Genomic DNA, 24,549 nt, shown 5'->3' with positions numbered 1-24,549 from the left:
ATGAATGACGGCAATTTTAAAAATAAAAAACAATTGCAATTTTATAGTTGCAATTTCCATTTTCTTTTTGATCGCTAAACGCTTGCTCTTATTTTGTGATGGCCACAGGTTTCACTTCAACCGATTGACGTCCACTGCTGCACATACATCTTTTCTAGAGTTCCAAAACCCACGGTCCTGGGCCGCTTGTATCCAGAGGCTCCCTCGCTAGGCACCGATCATTCCAGCACCTTGGGACTTAATCGTCTATCGGTTCTCCGAGCTATGTGCTATGCTATGAGCGATGGCGACACTTACCTACTCCTTAAATAACAACGGGGTACATAATATTATATGATATATCAACATGGATCTAAAGATTAAAAATAATAAATGTAACCTGTATTAAAACTTAATTATTCACGTAGGTATCTCAAAATCAAGAAAGCCTTATTAACCGATTCAATGCGGATGGCTCCGCAGAGGCGCCATGTGTATCTTTTGTGTATGGCGGGTGGCGCCCGAGAGGAGCCAAAATGTTTTCCTGTAAAACTCCGCTAAAAAAGCTTTATTCAGAGGCTAGCCCTAAATGAAAGTTTCCTTATTTGTCACGTAGATTACGATACTAGTATTAGTTTCAAGATATAGCGTGAAAAAAGACATTTCAGATGTTGTAAACCTTTTCAATAGAAACAATAATTATGAAAGGTAACTTTTGTGCATGGCGGGTGGCACCCCAGAGGAGCCAATATTTGAAACCAAAAAACTGACTAATTTAAATTTATCAATAGTACATATTTCAGTGTTCTAAAAATATTAGTGTCTTTATTTATCACGTAGATCCTTTCCAGAGAAATCGCTTTAAGGTGTAGCGTGATTTCACACTCTTCGGGGATGGTAAACCATTTTAAGCGTTATTTAAATGTTATTTAATATTAAGGGTTACAAACGAATAGCACTAATCATGACAGTTAAATATTTAAAAAATATCTGTTTTCACTTTTTTTGCTTTGTGGATATGCTCTTTTGCAAGTTTATGGTAATAACTAGGTAGTTTCTCGAAGTATGTCCAAATTTAACCGGACTAGTAATTGCATTCCTTAGGTATCAAGACAATGTACTTAGTTTATTTTTGGTGAGAAACAACAACAAAAACGATTCTCAGAAAAGCACTATCTTTTGTTGTTATGCTATGCAGTCATATCAAAGATGTTTTAAAGATTTTTAAGCTTTTTATTGCCCTACTGCTTATTGTTAATATGCCGTGCCGACCGACCCTTTTTATTGATGGGCTAGGGAAAGATGTTATTTAACTAAAAACAAAAGAAGTCGGTGCCATAAATCACTTAACAAGGTTTCTCACGCGCAAATTACTTAACTATCGATGATGTTTTTTCGTTTACTTCTGTTTTGCTATTTATGGTGATCAGACGTAAGCACGTTGTGACCGTTTAATGCTCGCTTCTGAAGTCTCTTAGTTTGCCTTTTAACAACTGTGGACTGTGTATCTGGACTTCGAGATTTTGCTTCAGTGACTACCCCGGCTAGTAATTTGGACTCTGTTTTGATTCTTGACTTTACAAGGTGAGTTTTTTTAACAATGTTCTTTTTTTCTTTTCTAGTCTTTTCAATCATTGAAATTTAACATGAGCTTTTTGAAATTTAACATGAGGGACAGAGTGATTCCATGTTAGAGGAAAACCTAGATAGGGCATGTAGCACAGGTCTCGTGCTACAACTTTTGTAGGAACACTCATATGCCAAAATAAATCAGTCTTGAGTTATTGAACATTTTATGGTTTTTGGAAAAAATCCCATTTCGTGACCAGTGTTCAGAACTAAAAAAAATACAAAATTTTCTAAATTGTTCGTTTATTATTCTGTCTTTAACTACACAATGTTAAGTAAGAGGTAAAACACTTAAAATTCTACGTTAAGCGGAAAGATAGGTACCCTATGTAAGGTGTTCTCTTGAAACAAATGAACAGACAAACACCCCCAGACTCATACATAGACACACAAACACCACATACACACACATAAGCGCTTAAATACATAACATTCGACGAAACAGATAAACACTTACACTCATACACACTCACATGTACAAACACTGTGTGAGTGTGTATGTGTGTGTGCTTGTGTATGACAGTGAATGTGAGAATGTATATCTGTGTGAGAGAGTGTGTGTGTGTTTGTGTGTGTGTTCGTCTGTGTTACAACACCTTTATAACGTATAAAATAAAGTGTGTTGACTGCTAGATAACTTATTCTACTATTTTTTTCAGTTGCTAACCAAAATGGCTACTCCTCCATCCCCTGAACCTGGCCCGTCAAATTGGGATCTCATATCTATGGAGTTATCCGGAATGATGTCTCCCAGCCATATAAACTTATCAGACATGCCATGCATTGATGCTATTATAAGTGATGCAGAATTGTATGGGATTTTGGCACAGGATGTGGATAACTTTCTGGAAGATTTGGTAAATGAAAACACAGAAGATGAAGAAGCCGTTTGTGCTGAAGATCAGTTAGAACAGGACGTTGAAAATACAACTGAGGAAGCCCCTACTACCGATTGGTTCAATGGAAACCCCTCGAATATGGCCGAGATTCCTTTTACGGGCACACCTGGTTTATTACCGCCTCATAACATGAGTGGAAAAACACCGATAGATTTTTTCTTTTTATTTTTCAATAGTCGTATCATTGATTTAATTTTAAACTGTACAAACAAGTGCGGCAATGAATTGAAGATTGCAGCACGCACCGCACAAGCTCGTTTTACAAAATGGAAGGAGATAAGTCTTGAGGAGTTCACGGTATTTATTGGCATAATTTTATTTATGGGTACCGTGAAAGTTAATAGAATGGCCGAATATTGGTCTCGACATTATTTAATGCGCCTAAGCCCACATTCATTTATGGCTAGGGACAGGTTTTATTTAATATTAAGAGCATTAAATGTCCAAGATGAAATGAGGCCGGAAAGTATTTTTAAAGTAAAGTCGTTAATAGATATGTTCAACGAAACAATGTCCACAACTTATTACCCATCCAATAATGTTGCAATAGATGAATCCTTGATTTTGTGGAAAGGACGTCTTTCTTTCCGCCAGTATTTAAAAGGGAAAGTCCATCGTTATGGAATTAAATTATATATGTTAGCTGACATGAATGGCCTAGTAATAAAAATTCATTTATATGCTGGTTCTGGGGATCAATTGGTAGGTGGAAAAAATCATGTAAAAAAAGTAGTAATGTTGTTAATAGAAAAATATTTAAATAAAGGCCATTCACTTTATATTGATAATTATTATAGCAGCGTTGGTTTAGCAGATGAGCTTTTAGATAAAAACACGTACGTAACAGGTACACTACGAGCAAAGCGCGCTGGTAATCCCACTTTAATTAATATAAAATTAAACACCGGTGAATCTTGTATTGTTCACAATTCCAAAAAAATTGTTGTTACCAAATGGCAGGATAAACGCGAAGTGCTGCTTTTGAGCTCGCAGCATAAAAGCATTTACAAAGGGACTAATAGTCGCCGAATACGCACTATAAAGTATAAGCCTGATGTACTAATTCAGTACAATAAATACATGAGAGCAATTGATAGGCACGACCAGCTTTTAAGTTATTATTCCTGCAAACACAAAACCTTACGTTGGTATAAAAAAGTTATAATCCATTTAATCCAAATATGTTTGGTGAATAGCTTTCTTTTATATCGAGAAATAAGCAAATCGAATATAGAATTATATGATTTTAGAAAAAGTGTATTAGAAAATTTATTAAAGCCACCAACCGTGCCACAACGATCCCTTGTTGAAAGAAAAATACATTTACCTAGTACTTTTACTAAGAGTGGTGGAAGGACAATGAGAAAGCGATGCAGAGTATGCTATAGCAAAACTAAAAAAAGAAACTTGGTTATGTATGGTTGTTCTGATTGCCCAGAATTCCCAGGGTTATGTCTCACCCCATGCTTCCGAGAATATCATAAATATTAACAAATGTATTAGAAATTTTTAATATTTATGATATTTTTAGCTTGCAGGTATTTCATGATTTCAATTAATACACACACTATATGTTATAATTTGTTTAATTGAAGATTTTTAAATACTTATAACAAACAATTCTCATTAGTAATTACTAAATCAGTCTTTTTAATGATTATAGTAAAAATCTACCTTATAAATAAGTACAATTATGTAATATTATTGCACAATGTTAATAAATAAACCTTAATATTATGTAAAACCGATGCTTTTCATTTAACTCGCCTCTCTCTCTTCATCTAAAACTCTTTTCATTTAAAACTTATGGTTTATTAATAAAATTATTTTTTTAGCGTTTCTATAATTTTTTGCATTATAATATATCTCTCATTAATACTAAAACGTAGTAACTCGTTAGATACGAATTTCCCAAAATATTTACAGGCGTGAATATCCACGACGGTTGTACTCGTAAATTGTTCTTTATCTTCTACCATTATATTTTCAGTAAACGTTGAAATATCTTTGGTGGATATTTCTGTGTACGTTGCACAATCTTTCGTAGGTTTTTTTGTACCTTCCGCCGCAGAATTTATTTCATCTTCATTTTCTTGACCAGGTTCCCAGTCATCATAAGTCTGGGAATTTTGTTCTAAATAAGCCTGTTCGACAAACTCGTAGTCAGTGTCACATTGCGTTTCCAGTTGTGATTCTGGGATATATTTTCTTTTTTTTGGTAATTCTAGAACAAAAAAGAATATATGTTTATATCAAGCAAAAAAAAAACTTGCTGTGAGCATTACGACGAATTTTTCTGTAACTACTTTTTGTTTAAAATAAAAAGTGCGTAAACTGAATTGTAAATCTTTTAAATTTATGTAAATAAATGTAATTAAATAAAAAATCTATCATGAATTTAAATTTTGTCGACAGACTAGAAAAGAAATAAGTATAGTTTTATAAATTCAATGAAAACTACAAAAAGGTTTACAACACCTTACATAAATGAGTCACTTACCTTCCATTTCCATTAATACACGTAGATAATCACTTTTTTATACACTAAACGAACAATAAAACCGCTTACGTTCGATTTTGGTTGGCGACTAAACTTACAGCAAGTGGAAACAACAAAAAAAGCGATACATTACAATACATGGCGGAAGGCGCCTTAGGGGAGCCATCAAAGTGCCTGGCGTTGGGCGCCCCAGAGGAGCCACGAAACATTTGTTCGTAGCCAGGCATGAAAGTTTGTCAAATAGTCCACCGCATTGAATCGGTTAAGTGCGTACGGTTCCAAAATTGAGATGAGTAGGCTATATTTTAAGTTTTTATAATAATCATAATGTATTAATTATAATAAGTTAAGTATAATCTAAGTAATACAACATAGCCTACGACGCTTGTCGATATAGTTTACGGCAATGAAACAATGGTAAGTACAAATCATCAACGTTTATTAAGAAATACGTAATTCAAAAATTATGGAATGTTAAAACTCTATGTAGATATAGATAGGTACGCAAGTAAGTAATCCTAATTGACTAGATTGCGGACTATAATCCTAATCTGAACACTTTAGCGTTCTCCACTAAAGTTATTAAGAACGATATGTAAATAATCAGCACTCTTCCCACCGAAACCGGGCATCCTTTTGTCAAGGTCTACCAAAGGGTCTAGGTCTTTAGTAACAGTGGCTTGGAGCTGCTTCACATCTTTGCATCATGTGGCTGTCATAATCCTTAGGTATTTATGCGGTCTTGTTTGTAGAGTGCTTAACAACAGATGCCTGTGATGTGTACTGTATCTACATCAAGTTTACAGCAGAGTTATCGTCGTTTATTAAACAAATTCGTATGCGTACGTTTAAAAAATTACACTTAACTATTATTATTTAACTATCAAAAAATTTGGCAACGATAGCTTATGTTCTCAGTATATTAACTATTAAGGGTTGTAGGTGAATTAATTCACGGAAAGCCGAAAACTGGTTATGTCAAATTTGTACAGACCGACCCAGCCCCCCCATGGTGATACAACTCGCCGACTGTAGTCACAGAGTACATTATTTATTTAGGTGCAAGTTATAATGTAAAAGAACGTAACCTCCACGCTGGCGTAAATGTTTTCATCGCTCTTGCGATGGAAAAACAGAATTGTGGTACTTACAATTCTCAAAATTATACCGAACAGTTCTCATGGTACTCCTTATGAACTTATTAAAGAAAATGTGTAAGAACTCTTAAACTTTAAAAACTATTTAACCTGGATGAATTATGTGCGACATAAATATAACTTAGGGAAGTGTTACACAAACTTATCTCAATGGGGATACTTATCATATAGTGTTGTAATGTAAATGATGTAATAAAGCCCAAGTTCCGAGCCAGTTTGATAAAGTTTATTTTTAGAGTACTCAGCTATTATAGTTGTTGAGTGCTTCTATTGAATGCAAAATGAAATCCGCATTTATATATTAATTCGTTTCATGAAATTCGTTTAACAATGAGAAAAATAAAAAAATCTAAAAGGAAATGTGAATAGTGAAAAATAAAAATAACCACCGAAATAAATAGGTTTTCGAAACACCGCAACAATCAGAACACAAAAGAAACTTCTATTTTTATATGAAATGAATAGATTAAAGTCAAGTTCAGCAATCCGCAAATGAACTCACTTACAACCATTATCGCCTCTATCTGTAAAGTAAGAATTATTGCATTTTCCCGTCACAAACAAGCTTACCGAATTAAAGAAGTATTAATGTTATTGCTTTGAGTTATATCACAGAATATATAGTACAATATGTTCTACGTAGTTTTAAATGCAAATGTAAAGGCAAATATTATAACGTTTAACCCGCCACTGATGAACAATATTTCTGTGAGACTAGGTTCTTTGGAAAAAGTACAAGAAACAAACAAACAAAAACATGGTTATAGTGTTGTAATTAAAATTGTTTGTATAAGAATAATGGAGGTGTGTTCTCTGAAATAGCTTTGTTTTTCAGTTTCGTTTAAAACCCACAGGGGTTACATAAATTTTCAACCGTACCTTTTAAAACCAGCTTCACTACTGTAGGTCAATCACAGGTGGCGGGTTAATGTTAGGGTTATAACGTGAACAAAATAAGGCTGGGTTCAGATAGTTGTACAGGTTTTCCTTTACCTTTGAAGCAAGTGATATTTTCATGCTTAAAACGCACATAATTTAGAAAAGTATGAGCGTGCTAGGATTTGAACTCGGCCCCCCGAAGCCGCCACTTTCGCGCCACTAGGCAATCACCGGTTCCAAATAAATTGGAAAATATGTCATCTTATAAGTAAACAGTTTCCGTTAAACATAATAAAAATATTAAAAGGTGATTTTCAATAAAAAAAAAAAAAATAATATTATAAGCCTAATAATGCCTTGATAATAAAATGACTAATGTAACTACATACTCATTTTATTATTAAGACATTTGAGCATTTTTGTATAACTTTACAAAAGAATTGATGGATACCTCACGTATAGTAGTCGTTCTAAATCTCGTAGACTATTTAATATGCGTAATGAAGTAGTTCATTTCCCTCATTATCATGTCGCTAGACATGTGAACTTTTGTATATCTGTATATAAAAGAATATTTTTAAAAATGTACAGCGTAAACCCAGCCTTGCTTAATGTGACATATGCACATAGCCTAATATGTAGCAATTTATAATTTGATAGTTCGAAACTTCGAAACTGGATGTCGTTAAATATGTTTTTTCTTTTTTAATTTATCGTTTCATATCATTTATTATATTCGATCAATAATTAATGTTCCATAAAAAATCGAGTTTAAAGTGAGCGGTTTACTTTAGTACTCATGTGTATTCGCAATGATTGTTTGTAAATCTTAGATATCACTTATAATATCTATGTATAATCTTAATTTAAATAAGATATTTCGTCACTTATGTTTTACCTGACGATGAGCTTGCCTAGATTTCGACAACTTTGCCGACTCATAGCGCCTTTAATTTAAAGTATTGATCGAAGAAATAAATAGAAAGAAAAACGCAGTACAACTAACCGCGTTTTTCAAAATGTCCTATTAATTTAAAATTGCAGACACTACTTAGTTACAATTAGTACTCTAACGATCAAAAAATCATTTTAAATAAATTGGAATCTTATACCCGTTTTCACTAAACCTAGGAAACGCTTAATCGGACGTCAAATGACTTGAATGATGCGTAGAAAAAAAAACGTTCCACTGACTCTTAGATGACGACTAACGATGTTAGGCTAAAGTTACAACACCGATTTGGCGGTGCGTAATGTTCAGGGAACTCGTAAACTGTAAAGAATCATAGGCAAGTTAGGTTATATGAGTGCCCAATAAAAATCGACTGGTGGAAGGTAAAAGTCGCCTAGGAATCTTCATTACTTAAGCATTACTTGTTCGTCTTAGTGAAAACGGGCATCATACAGCGTTTATATAATATGGCCATAATGTCTTAATCATATAATCTATCAATGTTATGTACAGAAAGCGTTGTGTCCAGTCTACATCCTTAGGGCGCTTTGCGGTGTTAACGTGTGCGTTTTCGAGCAAGCTTTTTAATCGAGCGGTAAACGCAAACCTGTACGCCGCTAAGGACGGAGATTGGACTTTCCTGTTTGGCCTCGCCTTAACGGATGTTTCAGCAAGAGTCGACAGCGTCGGACGTGCCAAATACTACCGCCATGGTCGCGTTCACCTGAATACCAACTAAGTACATCTTAATACGTGCATACACATCCTTGCATACCTTTGCATCTTGACCTGCTCCAGCCAATCAAAGATTCAACGGGGACAGGCCTAAAAAAAGAGCTGGTTTCAGAGCGGATACCCACCATGCTGCTCCAATGCGGGTCGGTGGGCTAATAGCGTTCCATATAAAACCGAACGGTTTGCAGCTATATTTAAATATATCAGGTACGTTGTTTAGACACATGGAAAGATTTATCTTGGAACGATATGCAGCGATGTGCATGCTTACAACCTTAAATTTACAACCTACGATTTTAAAAAATATTTTTCGCGGTATAATATTTATAAGATACAAAAATAAATGCATATTTTAATATGGTTAGGCTAAGTATGCTTGAAGACATCATGTATTCGATGCAAACTGGAGGGAATATTAAAGAGTCCAAATTTCATAATCACCGCTTTCATTATAATTTTTTTTACACTCTTATTTCGACCTAAACATGAATGTTAACTGACTTTTATTAACAATAACCAGATAATAATTTAAGTAATATAAATACCTCCTACAGTTTGCAGAAAAATATAGAATACTAAGCGAGTTACAAGACAGTCCGCGTAATACGGCTGCTACACTCCTACTATAGAAAAATATACTCTTAATAAAATTAATTAATGTAATTATTTTCAGACTTAAACTATGCATGTTTTTTTCGAATTTCAATTTTCTTAAACTGCTACAACAAAAGGAGAGTCATGCTTTAAAACTTTCAAACGTATTACAAAATCAAATCGTAACACAGAAGCTATGACTTATTTTGTCTCAGACAAATACAATATGTTTAACGGAGGTGCTGCCATATCATGTCCATCTACAAAACGCACCTGTATATATAGGTACAGACAAATTATTCGCTAATCAGTTTACGCATAATAAATTACTAAGTACTTCTCAATATACACAAATAATAAAAATAGGTTTTCATTATAATTTCAGATCTGTCTAAAATATCAGTCTGGATGTGTAAAATATTTCGAAAGGTGGAATTTCAATCAAATACCTGTCTATCAACCTAAAAACTAATCCCATTAGAACTTTTATAAACTACTAAATTTTTTGTTCTTGAAGTATGTAAATGGAGCAACATATGTTCTTAGTATTATATGCAAAATAGCATCGTGTATCTAAGCTCCATAGGGGCATTACTTACACACGTCTGTAATTTAAATATTCATCATCGTCACATCAACCGATAGACGTCCACTGCTGGACATAGGTCTTTTGTAGGGAGTTCCAAGTTCCACGGTTCTGAGCCGCTTGGATCCAGCGGCTACCTGCGACGCGCTTAATGTCGTCTGTCCACCTCGTTGGGGGCCGCCCAACGAGGACGACGACCAAAAATTTAAATATTACTGAGCTAAAATTAATATATACATTATAATTTATAACGCAATCAAAAGTTGAAGTACATTCATTATGACACAATCGAAAGTTGAGGGCTTATTAAAACATAACAATTTAACGTAATCAAAACCTTTGAAGAGCGAGACCGATAAATATATTATATCTCGTAATGAGTTGCTTGATAAAAGCTGAAAAACGGCAGACCTGCATTGGCAGATTCTTCAGGACATACTTTTTCCATGTCGTCAACGACCGCATGACCACAATTTATTGATTACTAGCTGCCTATCTTTATTAATGCCCGCATTCTTTTTCGATGTTTATTAAGGTGTTTAACGAAACTCGTGATCGGATCCGCCCTTTCAACTAACCCTATGCTGAAAATCAAGTTAAATGGTTGCTGAGCGAGGGCGTGAAGAAAGGACAAACAAACAAACACACTAAAACACTTCCGGCTCCGCTTTCATCTCTCACGAGATGAAGAATGAAGAATGTTAAAATGTAAAATGTAAATTGTTGAAAAGAGCCACTGCTGAGTTTCTTGCCGGCTTCTTCTCGGTAGAACCTGCCTTTCGAACCGGTGGTAGTCACTACAAACAGACAGACTTGACGTTTCAAAAGTGCTTATGTTAGGCCTACTTGAAATAATAAATAAATAATTTTTTTTGAATTTTCGCAATTTTCGAAATTTATAATCTAAATAAGGATGATTTTTATAATACAAACGTCAGTTAAATTAAATACGAAATCGTAGTACAGAGCGCGAGGCGGAGCATTTTACAGAGAAAGCCATCTTCACAGCGAAACTTTTCACGTACTCGCTTAGCTGTAAGAAATTTTATGGTACAGAGCATATGTACATACATATGCTCAACCTTATGATGAAGATTTCGCACGTTTCGATAGTCATGAGACGTCAAATTAATGGCCAATTCAATTTAAACCGATTTCACTTTTCAGCTTTTAACAAATAACTCTACTCATTTTAGCTACTTTTTCAACCAAAACTATGTCAAGTAGTGTATTTTTTTTGCATTTAATAAAATATTAAACCTACATATTTAAATTTCATAAAGAACTTCTTTAAAATACTCAACAACTACTGTTTCCGAGCAGCTGGCAGTTTAAGTTTCCATACTCAGGGAAGATAGAAGTACAATGTTAAGGATAAGTTTAAATTTAAGAATTGCACTTAAAATAACATAACGTTTTTTTAATGGAACCATAAATAATGATTCTATATGAATGAACAAATAATCATTTCTTAAAAATATAAAACTCTAGTAGAACCATCATAAAAATATTGTAACAATATAAATCAGACTTTTTTGGTAACGGTATTTATTGCAAAAGAAGCAACATTTTTATCAATATTTTTATAATAATTTAATTATGATAACATTAATAATACTGATTAATTAATACTGAAACACGTAAAGGTCGAATACAAGAGCTGGCATCTTTTCTTTACACTTTATTGCAGGCTACTTTAATACCAACTTTTTTATTCCGAAATATATTGCATTTTTCTATTTTATTTATAATATGTAAATTATTAATAAATAAATTAACATCTGTTAATTTACAAAATAAAACATAACGCCAGATTTCTTTTTCATCTAGCTATTAATATATTATTCTCTAATATTTAATAACTTAACGTTAATCTCGTCTCTCTGACCGTCCGTCTAAAAAGCAGTCAAGATGAAAAATGTTTCATGTAACTAATTCAAATATACTTCATTTCAGTGGCGTGCACTTCATACATGCACGAAAGCACTACATGCCTAAAATTTATATATAACTCGTATAGGAGGAGATTTTTTGCTGCTGTATGCATACCCTGGTAAGAAACCAAGTGCATGCCACTGCTTCATTTAGATTTGTTTCATAATATTATTTATTTTATCGAATGACGCATTGGTGAGCGCTGTGGAATATATTATATACCGTATATGCCTAGAGAGAGGCACGTACAACAGACGGTTCAGACCAAGCAAGTTCTGACACAGGCCCAGGAAAAGAAAAGAATGTCTAGAGAGAGCCATATAACCTCTGAATTATCTCCAATCTTGTCTGGTAGTGGCTGGTTACCATCCTACCGACAAAGTCGTTAAAAATTACGTTTTAGATATATACTTTTATGTAGCAAAGTAAAAGTAAGACGTAGTATAACGCGTAGTAACCGTTAAGGTTTAAAATCATTACTAAAACCAGGAAGATTGAAGTCAAAGGCTAACTTATAGTGAATAAAAAAAAACTATTCACATGTTATATGTTTGTTTGCAATGTGTAAGTCGCGTCAGCTTTTGTATGATCTTTACCAGAAATTCTAAAGTTGCACACTGCCAGAGCTTTTTTTAAATCTTATATCTATGCTAATTCTACGTAAGAGTAAAACAATATATTATATTAATAAAAAAAAAAAATCTGTTTTGACTATTGCACTCGAAATTCGCCGCTACTTTCCGGAGTAAGGAGGATCTAAACCACTCTGCAAGAAATACAAAAGTATGGGTTTAATATTATGACTAATCAGTACGATGTTAAAAAATAATATAAACATAATGCATACAACGTGTAACAGAAATACAAAATAATATTGAATGATGCATGAGTATATTTCATAAGTACACCTGTAAAAATATTTAAAGGATCATATTTATTTTTCCATACAAACGAATTAAAAACATTATAAGTGCTTACTTACGATAACCCTATTGAAGATAAAAGACCGACATGCGCCTACCGACATTGTACCTACGCTACGCGACGAGTACCTAATATAGCGACAGGAGTCATATGATTTTAAATTTGCATGTGATGTTAGCTGTATCTGATTTCTTTCGGTAAAAACTATGTGGTTTACTAAAAAACTATTAGGTTTTCGGTTTCACCGATAAACCTCAAGAGACAGTACATAATGTAACTTTGAAGCCTGTTTAGTATTTTTGTATTTACACGTTGTGTAATAAAGGGTTTCTTTTTATACTAGATAGACTTGCGCTTGACAACTATCATGCCTGATGTAAAGCAATGATGCGGTCAAGTTGGGGCGCGCTTGCCTAGAAAATGCCTATTCACTCTTGCCTTGACGGAATTCAAGTTGTATGTTGTGTATCTTTAATTAGGCGAGTGTATAGGTATGGGCGACTGAAAGTTTACGTCTAAGTGTAGTCTGGTTGCTGCTTCTACAAGTTTATGGAACCTATAAACCCAGATCAGCCACGAAGGCGACCTACCGCAGTTGTTTTGCTACATCAATTGCAACAAAAATATTTCATTTTTAAATCAATATCAGTGGCTAGAAACGAACTTTTATTTTTGTATCACCGAAAAAACCTCGTTGCCGTAGAATAACTGTAAAAAAAAAAAATATGGACGAAGTCGCGAGTAAAGATCATTAGGGGGTTGTATTTTGCTATAGTAAGCGGTGATAACCTAGTAGATAGGGCTTCGGCTTTCCCTTAGTGGAGACCTAGTTCGAGTCCCGGCACGCACCACTAACTTTTCGGACTTATGTGCGTTTTTTATTTAAGTAAATTTAAATAATACATGCTTTAAACGGTAAAGGAAAACATCGTGAGGAAACCTGCATGCCTGGGAGTTCTCCATAACGTTCTCAGGCGCGTTTGACGTCTACCAATCCGCACTGGGCCAGCGTGGTAGACTACGGCCTAAGCCCTTCTCATTCTAGAAGTAGACCCGTGCCCTCTAGTTGGCCGGTCATGGGTTGATGATGATTGTTATAATATAAGTCCGTTTAAAGATATCTCAGGTGTTAGACAGCACTTACATTTTAGCAGATTTCTTGTTATGTTTCTGATATATAGATCCTTTCGCCAAACCACCTGCTCCTTTGGCAATACCAGACGGGCCAAGGGCCAAGGAGCACGATCTGCCTCTTGGTTCCGGCCCATCTGGTTTGACGGAAGGTCCGCTACGAAGGTCAGGATTTGGACCATTCCAGGTCATGTAGTCTTCCCTAAAAAAATAATTTAAATTAAAATATACTGCCCTGATAACTGTAGCATATACCATATGCTACAGTTATTAGGGCAGTATATTTTAAAAGAGTACGTTTGATTTAAATCACTGTTGCTATCCCAACTATTTTGAATACAGCTAAGATTTGTCGAGATCGGATAAATTAACACGGTCGATGTCGAAGATAAAAAAACACTGTGTGATAAGATGGTACTATTTGATTTTTATAGAACTCCATTAATGTTATTATTAAATATTTAGGCAAAAATACTTACAAAAGCAGGCTATCCTTAGGTCCCTGCCGAATTAGCGGATTGGCTCCTACATTTGGCACAGAATACTGAGATTTGTGTTTCGGTTCGGCATTGCGGGTCGTTTTCAAAATGGGCCTGTGACAGTAACCACACAAGTTCAAATCACATAACTGTTTTACCGAGGACACATCCCACCCTTCAGCCTAATAATGTCCCTTTTTCGGCATATTACCTAGTTAAAGGAAGTATTTTGGTTCCTCCTCAGCAGATACATACAAAAATATTGCCTAGAAGTAAACTACACTACAATTAAAAAGTTTGTATACGTAATAGTATAGTAAATGTTGAATTAGCATATTCAAATACGGAACTCGAGGTCTTAAGGCGAAACGTATGAGAAAATAATTAATATATAATAAATGTAATTACGATAAGGGTCCGTCCATTTTATTTCCCACTCAAGTTTATATTTACCTTTACATTATGATTCAGAACTCTGCTATAAATTGCCGGAAAAGTACACATAAGACATAAAGATCACACATATTTTACATTAATACAAAAAATAGAATATATACTAGACATCGTTAAAAATTAATTAATTATTATACAGACCAAAAAGCACTCAAACACACGTTAAAAGCTTACACAAGTTATAGGAAATCACACTTAAAATCACAACAACAGCAGCTAACAGAGACATCGACCTAATAAGAAATGAGTTAATGTTTAATATAGTTTTATTTTTATAAATGGAATAATTAATTAATAACTTGTGAATAACCTATGGCCATGCTTCAGACTATGGCAGTGTGGTACCTATACGAAAAGTTCAGCTAAAGTCCAACTTTGTTTTTAGGAAAGCTCATAAATAGGCTTTTATTAAGGTAAGGTAAAGGTTAAGCAACAAATACATGCAGTAACCTGTATATTATACTATTTAATAAACATTGATTCTACTTATCCGAAATTAAAATTGCCTTACTTGTTTCCTTATATTTTTTAAGGTAATGTGTACCTAGGTTGAAAAAATTATTTAAATATTGCTAATAAAAATAATGATTGGTTATGAATGTAATGACTGTTGATTTGCTAGTGTACACTATGATCTAGTTCTGCTATAAAATATAAAAATAACTGAATAAACAATTTTTTTTTATTCAATCAATGAGTAAAACTAGGAACTTGTGCTGAAACTGAGTTCACTCAGTATTATTAATATTTATAAAAATTAAAATCTAAAGTCTTACAGTAGGTATTTGTAATCGTAAATCGTGGAGCGGTTTATTCAGAAATATCAGGTTCACGCTTTGAAGAATAATGAATAAAGTACCAGATATTTGATATGCTGTTAGTCGATTAAAAGTGTTAGCGAAAAATTTGTTTTTCACCCACGTAATGGTAACCCATTTTCGTTAAAATGTAGAATGAGAAAACCAATTTTAAAATGTCTCACGTTGCCGTCATGTGTGTGTTTAACATCCGAAAAGCCCGCACTGCATTGTTTATCCAGGCTCAGAGCGGCATTGTCTGGGAAGTATACAACTCGTTCCCCGAACGTCCAATAAAGCCAACGAGAGGGACATGCCGTGGTGGTTTTTAGTCCGGGTAAACGAGTCCCACATAACCTCTGTCTTGCCCAAAAGGACAGTGGTAGCCATGAAGCTTTTCCACCACGAAAAAAAAAAAACAAGGCTCAGAGCGGCATAACCATGAAATGCTTCTTAGGAACCTGAGTTCTAAAAGTACCGATGTCCCGTGTTAAGTGAGTACGAGTTGATACTAGCATTAAAATTTTCCCTGACTGAAAACTGATACGTCTGGATAAACCTAAATTTTTATATTATCTATGGCAATGACTGTAATTTATCCTTACTGATTCACAGAAACAAAAGCATGCAAATAAACAAATATATACAGTATCACAAAACAAGCAGTTACCAGAATAGCATATTTATTTCCTCTACACTGGGTGTTAAAATTTAAATATCAAATAAATGCACTTCTATTGAAATTTCATTAATTCTCAATCCCGGTATGCCAGATTTTTGACATTCGACATTTATCAGATTGAGAGATTTTGTAACGTTTATTTTATCGATGTTTGTGATAAGATGACATGTTAATCTTATATTCAGCTGTTACTGGTTAAAATAGTCTATCAATTGTGTACGAACTGTTTAAAACCTTAGGGTGCATTTCCACTCAGAGGAACGGATCGGACACGAGCAGATGTAGATTATTAACGGATAATTTCAGAGGATCAAACTTATATCCCAATTAAAGATTTTAAACTAAGGTTTTCGTGGTTAATCAACATTTCTTAAATATAGTTCAACGGGTACATACCAGGACAATATTTTTGGATTTGTCGATATTTCGACCCAGTTGTATAAATCGTGGTCACGACGGGACACACGATCTATGCAACTGGGTCGAGCTATATTTATATCCCAATAAACAGATTTTTCGGTATCTGCACATGTCTGGTCCGCATAGAAAGTAATTACTGATTACGGATCAGGTCGTCGATCAATAAGCGGAGTAATGTACTCTTGGTCACCGCTTTAGTCCAAATACAACCTTAAACTGACCGCACCTTCATCCGCATGCGCCGTATTTGTATTAAACCATTTTAGTTTAGATTTATAGGTACTTACTATATATTTATTATTTGGATCAGTACGAAATATGTTAAGAGGTTAAATAAACGTACCTACTATACTGCTGGTGTTGATATTGTACCGCATTTTATTGGTGTAGTTGATGCGATCAACGCGTTATATAATTTGTCGTTATTATAGTAATCAATAAATCGTTACGTTCGGCGCGTGCGTTATGTGCGTTCAGCTGTAATTTAATAACTCTTGGAACATAAAATATACATACTTAACACAAACAAATTGTCGAACAAGCAATACAAAACGTAACAATACCCAGTAGTCATTCACAAAACTAATGCCCGCACAGCGAAATATTAGTGTTATTTTACCATGATAAAGTAACTTTTATAAATATGATCTCGCATATGATGAATCTCCGCACCAGTAATTCTGCACTCTGATAAGACCCTGGCTCATCAGAGTGGAAGTATAATCACATTAGTAAATTAGTACACATACATACTAAACCAGAACTCCTAGTTTATGTTTTAGAGTTAGCAAACGTAACGCCGTGGCTACGTTATATTATTATTGTCAAAATTGTACGGCTTTGTGAATAGTGGTTCATATAAAATGAGAAATTAATGGCGAGAACAAAAGGGGAGAAAATTTCATTTTCACCTAACGTTAAAGGATCTACTCGGCAAATTGGAATCTTTATCTTGCTAAACCAGATTAAACCTTGAATCGACTGAACTGTACTTAGCAAGACATTGCAAAATAAGCAGTGATTTAGCGGCTGCATCGATGCTGCCTTTATTGTCTTTGATTGTTGTATTTAGATCGCTCGGTTTAGTAATTTCTGCAATTGTTCGATCGTGTTTAAACGATTGCAATTGAACATTTTAGCGCTTCTATTGATACTGTTTCCTGGTAAAACCTCACTGTACTGCTGAGAATGGCACTCAGTTGTGTGTGGAATCACAGTAAGAATAGTCATAAGGTTTTTTTTTATTTATTTATACTTTGTCTCGACGCTGTCCAGACGATGCCGTATCATTACTTACGACCGGTGAGTAAAGGGCTAGCTTAAAATGTAATAAGCAAATAGTTATTGAGCTTCCGGAAAGTGACAGAATCGCTGTCCCTCGATGCTAAAAGTATTGTTGTATTGGCCTTTAGGCCTTGTATGCATAATATTTTCATAGCTGTAAAACTGATATTTTTGCCGGATTAAGAAGAAAGGATGATATTTTGAATCCTTTATTAATTCGAAAGGCCTTCTTTTTGCGCAAGCCACTATCGATATGTATATGTAATTGGCGCAGTGGGCAGCGACCCTGCTTTCCAAATCCAAGGCCGCGGGTTCGATTCCCACAACTGGAAAATGTTTGTGTGATGAACATGAATGTTTTTCAGTGTCTGGGTGTTTGTATGTATATTATAAGTATTTATGTATTATAAGTGTTTCATGTTCATAAAAATATTCATCAGTCATCTTAGTACCCATAACACAAGCTACGCTTACTTTGGGGCTAGGTGGCGATGTGTGTATCTTAGTGAACACACACACCCCGAGTAGTATAACCAGGCGAAGCTGCGAGCTGATCTATATGGATAAACGCGGTGATATTTCGCAGTGCGGGACGCGGGTAAAGCCTTACGGTCATGCAAGGACATACTTTAAATGCTCGGTCCACGTCTTGAGGCGGCGTGCAACTGGCGCGGCGGGCGGACTCCGCTGCTCCACCGGGCTGACGCTAACCGTACGGAATGTATGAGTATGAGTGATGTTGGAGAGGCGAGATTCGTTATGTTTGAGTGAAAAGTAAGAAAGGAAAGGTTTCAACACAAAAATTAACAGACTTCGATATTGAAAATACTACTAAAGGTTGAATGGAATACTAAAGCGAATCAACTATATCAAAGTCCTTGTATCTCACCAAATCTTTTTAGAAGTCGGTTGAAAAATAAAAAGAAAGTTTAGTTTTACGTATCGTCCAAGTGAATCTTCAATAACTGAATAATGTGAATTTATAAGGCTATAACTAATCTCGCCTGATTCATAAAACTAAGGAAGGGTTGCACAAAAATTTGCATTCTTTACGTTTATAATTTTCAGTAATTAGTTCAAGCCTTTTGGATTATTAGATTTAAAAATTTATGCAACCCTATCGACATGAGAAGCTAAAAAGCAGTGTAGTTAAATTGTTAAGATAGATTATAAATTGAAAAAAGTTAATAGTAGGTTAATTTATGCTAAAGAAAAAAGTCTACAAATAAATGTAGATTAATTATATTTTAATTGAATGTAGAAAAAGAGTAAATGTGTTTATTTACCGTGACAACGATGAAACCCTGTCATAAAAATTTATATATTTAATCAGGATATATATCTTAATTCTTTCTATATATATAATAATGTTTCTAAGTCTTCAGAACACTCCATTGGAATGAAAATTTCTCACACGTAATTAAAGTCGTCCTTATTTATATCCAGCAAACTCTTGAGCGACATCATTATCTTTGGGATTAACACTCAAGCATGGTTTTGCAGTTTATTAAGTAAACTTAATTTTAAGACGCTTCTTCCCATGATACCTGTCTAGTCTTATGTTTGTTATGGTATCTCAAATATTTTTAAATTCTTACCCTTTTGTTAACTCTACGGTATCTGGTCGCCTCATATCTTTGAGTTCTGTGGTTGCAGTGGCTTTTGGTGTCTCCTCCTCCTGTTCAACAGCCATTAATATCTGCTCGGCCCTTTCTTCGTTGAAGTCTACACTTTCTAATGCAATTGATACAACTCTCTCGGCCACTTTACTATATTTGTTCTGAAGTGCTCGCTTCACTGTAGGTAATGAAACTTTACATAGTTAATGTTTAAATTGGAATAGCAAGTAGTGATTAAAAATTTGGAGATATGATATGCTAACATAAAAAAAAAACTGGCTAAGTTTGTTGTGAACTTAGAACTCCTTAGACCGGGGCGCGTTTGGTACCGTCGTAGCTTTAGTTTTAAGTTGGCGAATTTAGTTATCACCATCAACTCACTTCTATGACATATGTTACTTGTAATGTAAGCATCAAGGCGCCATCTATGCGCCTATTTGAATAAAGAAATATTTGACTTTGACTTGACAATAAAATCATTATTATTGTCAAGTCTAAGTCAAAGTCAAATATCGTTTTGTTCCTGTACAATTGAGTCCTGTTCTGTCCTGACTTTACCTACTAAAATATCAAGTAATTGCTTCAATGCAATAATGTTTAGCCGGTACTTATTACTACGTTACAATAGATAATTCTACAACTACAGTTCGAGTGAAGATCACGAAGTCCTGGGTTTGGTCCCCATGTCGGGCCAATGTTCGACGGCCGATTGGCGCAGTTTGCAGCGACCCTGCTTTCTGAGTCCAAGGCCGTGGGTTCGATTCCCACAACTAGAAAATGTTTGTGTGATGAGCATGAATGTTTTTCAGTGTCTGGGTGTTTATATGTTTATTCTATGTATTTACGTATATTATTAATAAAAATATTCATCAGTCATCTTAGTACCCATAACACAAGCTACGCTTACTTTGGGGCTAGGTGGCGATGCGTGTATTGTCGTAGTATATTTATTTATTTATATATTTATAATGTAGTAACAGTATTAGGTTTTTGTAACCAGAAATATTTTTAATTCTTAATAATAATCCGTTCTTCGAAAATTAGCTGGTGGTCGGGGTATAATCCCCGTGATTCAGAGAGCACGTTAAACGGTCGGTCTTGTGCCCCATCTCTTTCCGGTCATGTCGGCTGCACATCCCATCGGACTATGAGATTAAGGGAATAGAGAGTGCACTATTATATCCCAAGCGTAGTTGAAAAGTCCTTCTGGAGTTGGAAAGTGTTTGTTGAAATTCAGGGAAACTTTTGCTAGATAGTTCTACAGTTCGATGATCAAGTACAGAAATATCTCTTATAATTATATAAATCAAAATAAGCGTAACTCACACGCATCTTTTTCTTCAGCAGTCTTCATTATAATAACTTTCTTAGGCGGTGGAGGCGTTTCCTTATCTTTTTTCTTTTGTTGTGCCAGTATTGTCTCTTTCTTTGTGAAACCCATAGAAATAAGTTCTTCGCTCGCCTTTTGCACATTGTTGTCCTTATTAGCTAATATATCCAGGATCACAGTTTCTTCGGCTTTTGGGAATACACTTTTTAAATATCTACAACGAAAACTTTAAGTTAGTTTCACTCATTATATTATTGTTAGTATTTGTAAAATAAATATTATTTAAATAGTATGTTTTTAAACCTCTATATATTTATATATACTCCTAGTATTTAAAAATCTGCCTCTATATAAACTTTAAGGTACACAAATCAATTGACACTAATATTAGGGGAGAATTTCCCCCCTACGCCACTGTTAATCTAAACGATCACATTGACGGGAAATTAAGAATTAAAAAACATAAAACTACCCCAAGTTTTATGTTTTTTAATTCTTTGTTAAACGATTTTTAATGTAAAAAATGAATGCTTTATTTTTTTGCCCATCTGCCAAACTAAACACTATCTATTACAAAAAGCTACGTTACGTACGTAAGGCGTGGGCACCGTGACAAATTTCTAAAGTTGTTGATGTGCAGCATGCTTAAAAAGATTGGTAACCCCTGCCCTACACCACTGCTAACTATTTAACCCAGATTGCTTACTTCAATTTCATTTTTGGTGACTGATGTTTCGTTTGTTGTGCATCTGCAACTTTTGTAGTACCATAATAGCTTGAAGCACCAGAAGTAGGACGTAGCAATAGTGGTGATCCTTTAAAGAATAAAAATACAATATTTAAGCAATACCTACTCAGTTGAATATTTAGGTAATTATTAGGTATTATTGATTCACCTTGTGGAGTGCCCGTTAGTGGTGTAAAATGATTTGAACTGTGCATTGATCCAGACATCCCTTTGGCTAATTGCAATGCTGAGTACACTCCGAGAGCACCCTTTTGCAGGCGCGCTGTCAAGGGCGACATTGTTAATGGGCCTGGGGTAGTGATTGGATGTTTCTCCACTTGTAGAGCACTGATTACTACAGCTTCACGATTGTAATACCTGTCATCGAGTTGATATAAATTATTGGCTACCATTAAAGGCACTATAGATAGCAAGCTCTCTCTATATTAAGTTTTTATGCAGGAGAGCCTTGCCCTCAATGAAAGAAATGTCTGATTGTTCTATCAATTGTTATGCATGCATGTTGAGAGCTAGAAAATGCTTATAAACTCTTTCTTTAAGGTACTCAGGTTGTATGTAGCCAGATGCAGAGATGTCTTAAAACATACTTATATTTTTAAAAAAATTCTAAGTAGTAGGTAATCTACCTACTACTTAGTTATGAGCTTCCAAAACTGATTTATCATTTTGAATTTCCAAAATTTTTTATGCTGTCTAGCTAGGAAAACCTGTCACGGTAATCTAATAAACAGACTTAGAAATATGGTACTTTGCAGATTATGTGTAGAGAAAATATAAACTTACTTTCTTAGTAAAATCTTTATATGTGTTTCACTAACAGTAGGAAACATTGCACTTATTTTAGCAACAAGAGCATCAGTGTCCGAATTGAGAGTGAGAGAGTCTTGGAACTTTTCATTGAGGTGTGAGACACGGCCAGGAATAGGGCTGCCTTTCGGAGTAAGGCACAGAGCTCTACCCAATATCGGACTTTCACTTGGTGTAGCAAACGCTCTTGGATCCTGAATTTAAAACAAATGAGATTAGAGCTGTCATATGGTTCTGTTAATTCCAGTACTGTACAAATATTTCACAAATAATTAATTGCATGCAGTGATTTTGTACTTATTGATATATATATATACTTATACATACATTAACTAAATATACTTACAATGTGAGGCTTGAGTCCCTTAGGATAGAACATTTGTGGACTTTGCTGAGCTTGGAATGCATGTTGCAGACGGACAGGAGAGGGATATGGATGGACATGATAGGGAGAGCCGTGCGTTGACTGTGCAATCCCATGGTACAGACATGGATAAACAAACCACACTGTGAACTGGTGAAAGTGCTGAGAGGCTGCGTAAGACTGCTTTTAAAATCTTGCTTATATAAAAAACACAGAAAAAACCATTAATTTATAGGTTAAATAACACTAATTTATACAAATAATTACAAATTCTGTTAAGCAAACATGGTTTTTTGACTTTTTCTAGTGAAACTGCTTAAACATTCTGAAGATCCTCGAGTTAAACAATCTCTTTCCAAAAGGTATGCCAGCTAAACTTTATCTGTGAAGGCACACATAAGGTAACAAGTATTTATTTGAATCCCATGAAGACATTTCCAGGTACTTTTCAGGGATTAAAAGTACCTTACATCCATCTAAAGGATGCAAAATATTGATAAAGCAGTTAATCCAAATATTGGAAACAAACAAACAAATAAAAACACACACACTATCACACAATCCTAAATTTAAATTGATCCTAAATTAGGATAAATTGTATTGAAAGACACCAATGCTCAAGAAATACATTTTATTAAAATAAATAAATTATAATATTTTATATTGTATTGTTGATCTAATAGTAATACCATTACATAAATTTAAAGTACCAGTTATAAACAAGGGTGTGATTATGATTGTTGTTAAGTTTTTTACTTGGAAATAGGTAAGTGCCTATTATAATAAATATCCAAAGATTCTTGGTTTGCAACTGAACTGTAGGAAACCTTAAACCTAATTAAAATAATCAGAGTTGTGTACAAAAAAAAATCAACAACCACTAGCGCATAATTTTAGTGTAATAAGTTTAGAATTATAACGATAGTACTAAATTATGAACTACCTGAGGATGTAGACATTCCAATGCCATATGATGTGCTGCACTTTGGATTGATTTGTGTCTTGAACGTTCTTCATTCATTTTTCCACTTTAAATATTTGTTTGTCTTGCAACTTGGCTATTTATCTAATCTTATATTACAGGCAAGCAACAAGTCCACATAAAAAAGTTAGACAGATCTTATGAAACAATTTGGAACTATAAATCTCAAGATTTTGATATTTCCCTCCTTTATTTTGTTTGACAAAATTTCTATAGAATTTCGTAAACGGAAGCACGCAAGTCGCAAGGTAAAACGACAAAGTTACGGAGCTGTGTATTAACCTCGATGTGTGGTAATATTTGTAGTTTTGCTTTTAAGCGTATAATATTGCGTAATGTTGAAAAAAATCAATACGTCTATCCAACCAACGCTTAGATCAAAGAAGATACAAACTCAACGAGCACGATTTCAATACCAAAGTGATTTAGCGATTGTACAAAAACGACTTCGGCTTTGCCTTGCAACATGCTTGCATAAGGCTAACCTGTGTAAGAAAATATAGTGGTACTAAATAGTGGACAGTACCAGCTGTTCCCCATTGTTTCGCCGCAAAGCACGTTTCCATCGCCGTTTTAAAGTTTATCGCTTACAAACAAACGAAAAATCCGTCTTTTATCAGAGAAGACTGATAGTCAAGCATTATGGTGGAGTGGGACGAAAGTGAAGCCATTGATTATACCTAA

The 24,549-nt window shown here is 34.4% G+C and overlaps 3 protein-coding genes across 5 annotated transcripts; 1 reads left to right on the top strand and 2 right to left on the bottom strand.

The window, feature by feature from the left end:
• Window positions 1-436: 436 nt before the first annotated feature.
• On the top strand, window positions 437-4,056 carry LOC120636563 (piggyBac transposable element-derived protein 4-like). Its single transcript, XM_039908100.1, has 3 exons — window positions 437-1,563; window positions 2,268-3,354; window positions 4,046-4,056. The coding sequence occupies exons 2-3, from the start codon at window positions 2,280-2,282 to the stop codon at window positions 4,054-4,056; spliced, it is 1,086 nt and encodes a 361-aa protein (XP_039764034.1). The 5' UTR covers window positions 437-1,563; window positions 2,268-2,279.
• A 21-nt stretch (window positions 4,057-4,077) lies between these two features.
• LOC120636133 lies at window positions 4,078-5,267 on the bottom strand. Its single transcript, XM_039907440.1, has 2 exons — window positions 5,008-5,267; window positions 4,078-4,731 (listed from the first exon to the last, which is right to left on the bottom strand). Exons 1-2 carry the CDS (start codon window positions 5,018-5,020, stop codon window positions 4,331-4,333), a joined length of 414 nt encoding a protein of 137 aa, XP_039763374.1. The 5' UTR covers window positions 5,021-5,267; the 3' UTR covers window positions 4,078-4,330.
• A 7,259-nt stretch (window positions 5,268-12,526) lies between these two features.
• LOC120636275 lies at window positions 12,527-24,184 on the bottom strand. Of its 3 annotated transcripts, XM_039907683.1 has the most exons (10): window positions 23,827-24,184; window positions 22,866-22,985; window positions 22,496-22,713; window positions 21,861-22,069; window positions 21,671-21,779; window positions 20,961-21,178; window positions 19,614-19,812; window positions 14,380-14,493; window positions 13,914-14,102; window positions 12,527-12,611 (listed from the first exon to the last, which is right to left on the bottom strand). In XM_039907683.1, the coding sequence occupies exons 1-10, from the start codon at window positions 23,902-23,904 to the stop codon at window positions 12,602-12,604; spliced, it is 1,464 nt and encodes a 487-aa protein (XP_039763617.1). In that variant the 5' UTR covers window positions 23,905-24,184; the 3' UTR covers window positions 12,527-12,601. The 3 variants fall into 3 exon arrangements, with proteins under 3 accessions (XP_039763617.1, XP_039763618.1, XP_039763620.1); XM_039907684.1 differs by lacking the exon at window positions 12,527-12,611 and having other exon boundaries at window positions 13,910-14,102; XM_039907686.1 differs by lacking the exons at window positions 12,527-12,611; window positions 13,914-14,102; window positions 14,380-14,493 and adding an exon at window positions 18,559-18,721.
• Window positions 24,185-24,549: the final 365 nt, after the last annotated feature.

This window comes from Pararge aegeria, chromosome Z (assembly GCF_905163445.1).
Source record: "Pararge aegeria chromosome Z, ilParAegt1.1, whole genome shotgun sequence".
Lineage (NCBI taxonomy): Eukaryota > Metazoa > Arthropoda > Insecta > Lepidoptera > Nymphalidae > Pararge > Pararge aegeria.
The sequence above is the reverse complement of the archived record's forward strand: the minus strand, read 5'-3'. Positions and strand labels throughout refer to the sequence as shown.

What these genes read in the sequence shown, in the direction of transcription:
- LOC120636563 (XM_039908100.1), top strand. Translation starts at nt 2,280, where the DNA reads ATGGCTACTCCTCCATCCCCTGAACCTGGCCCGTCAAATTGGGATCTC.
- LOC120636275 (XM_039907683.1), bottom strand. Translation starts at nt 23,904, where the DNA reads ATGAATGAAGAACGTTCAAGACACAAATCAATCCAAAGTGCAGCACAT. An exon ending in ACTAACGGGCACTCCACAAG is followed by an intron (nt 21,780 to 21,860) that starts GTGAATCAATAA and finishes TATTCTTTAAAG; the next exon opens with GATCACCACTATTGCTACGT. An exon ending in TGCTGAAGAAAAAGATGCGT is followed by an intron (nt 19,813 to 20,960) that starts GTGAGTTACGCT and finishes CATTACCTACAG; the next exon opens with TGAAGCGAGCACTTCAGAAC.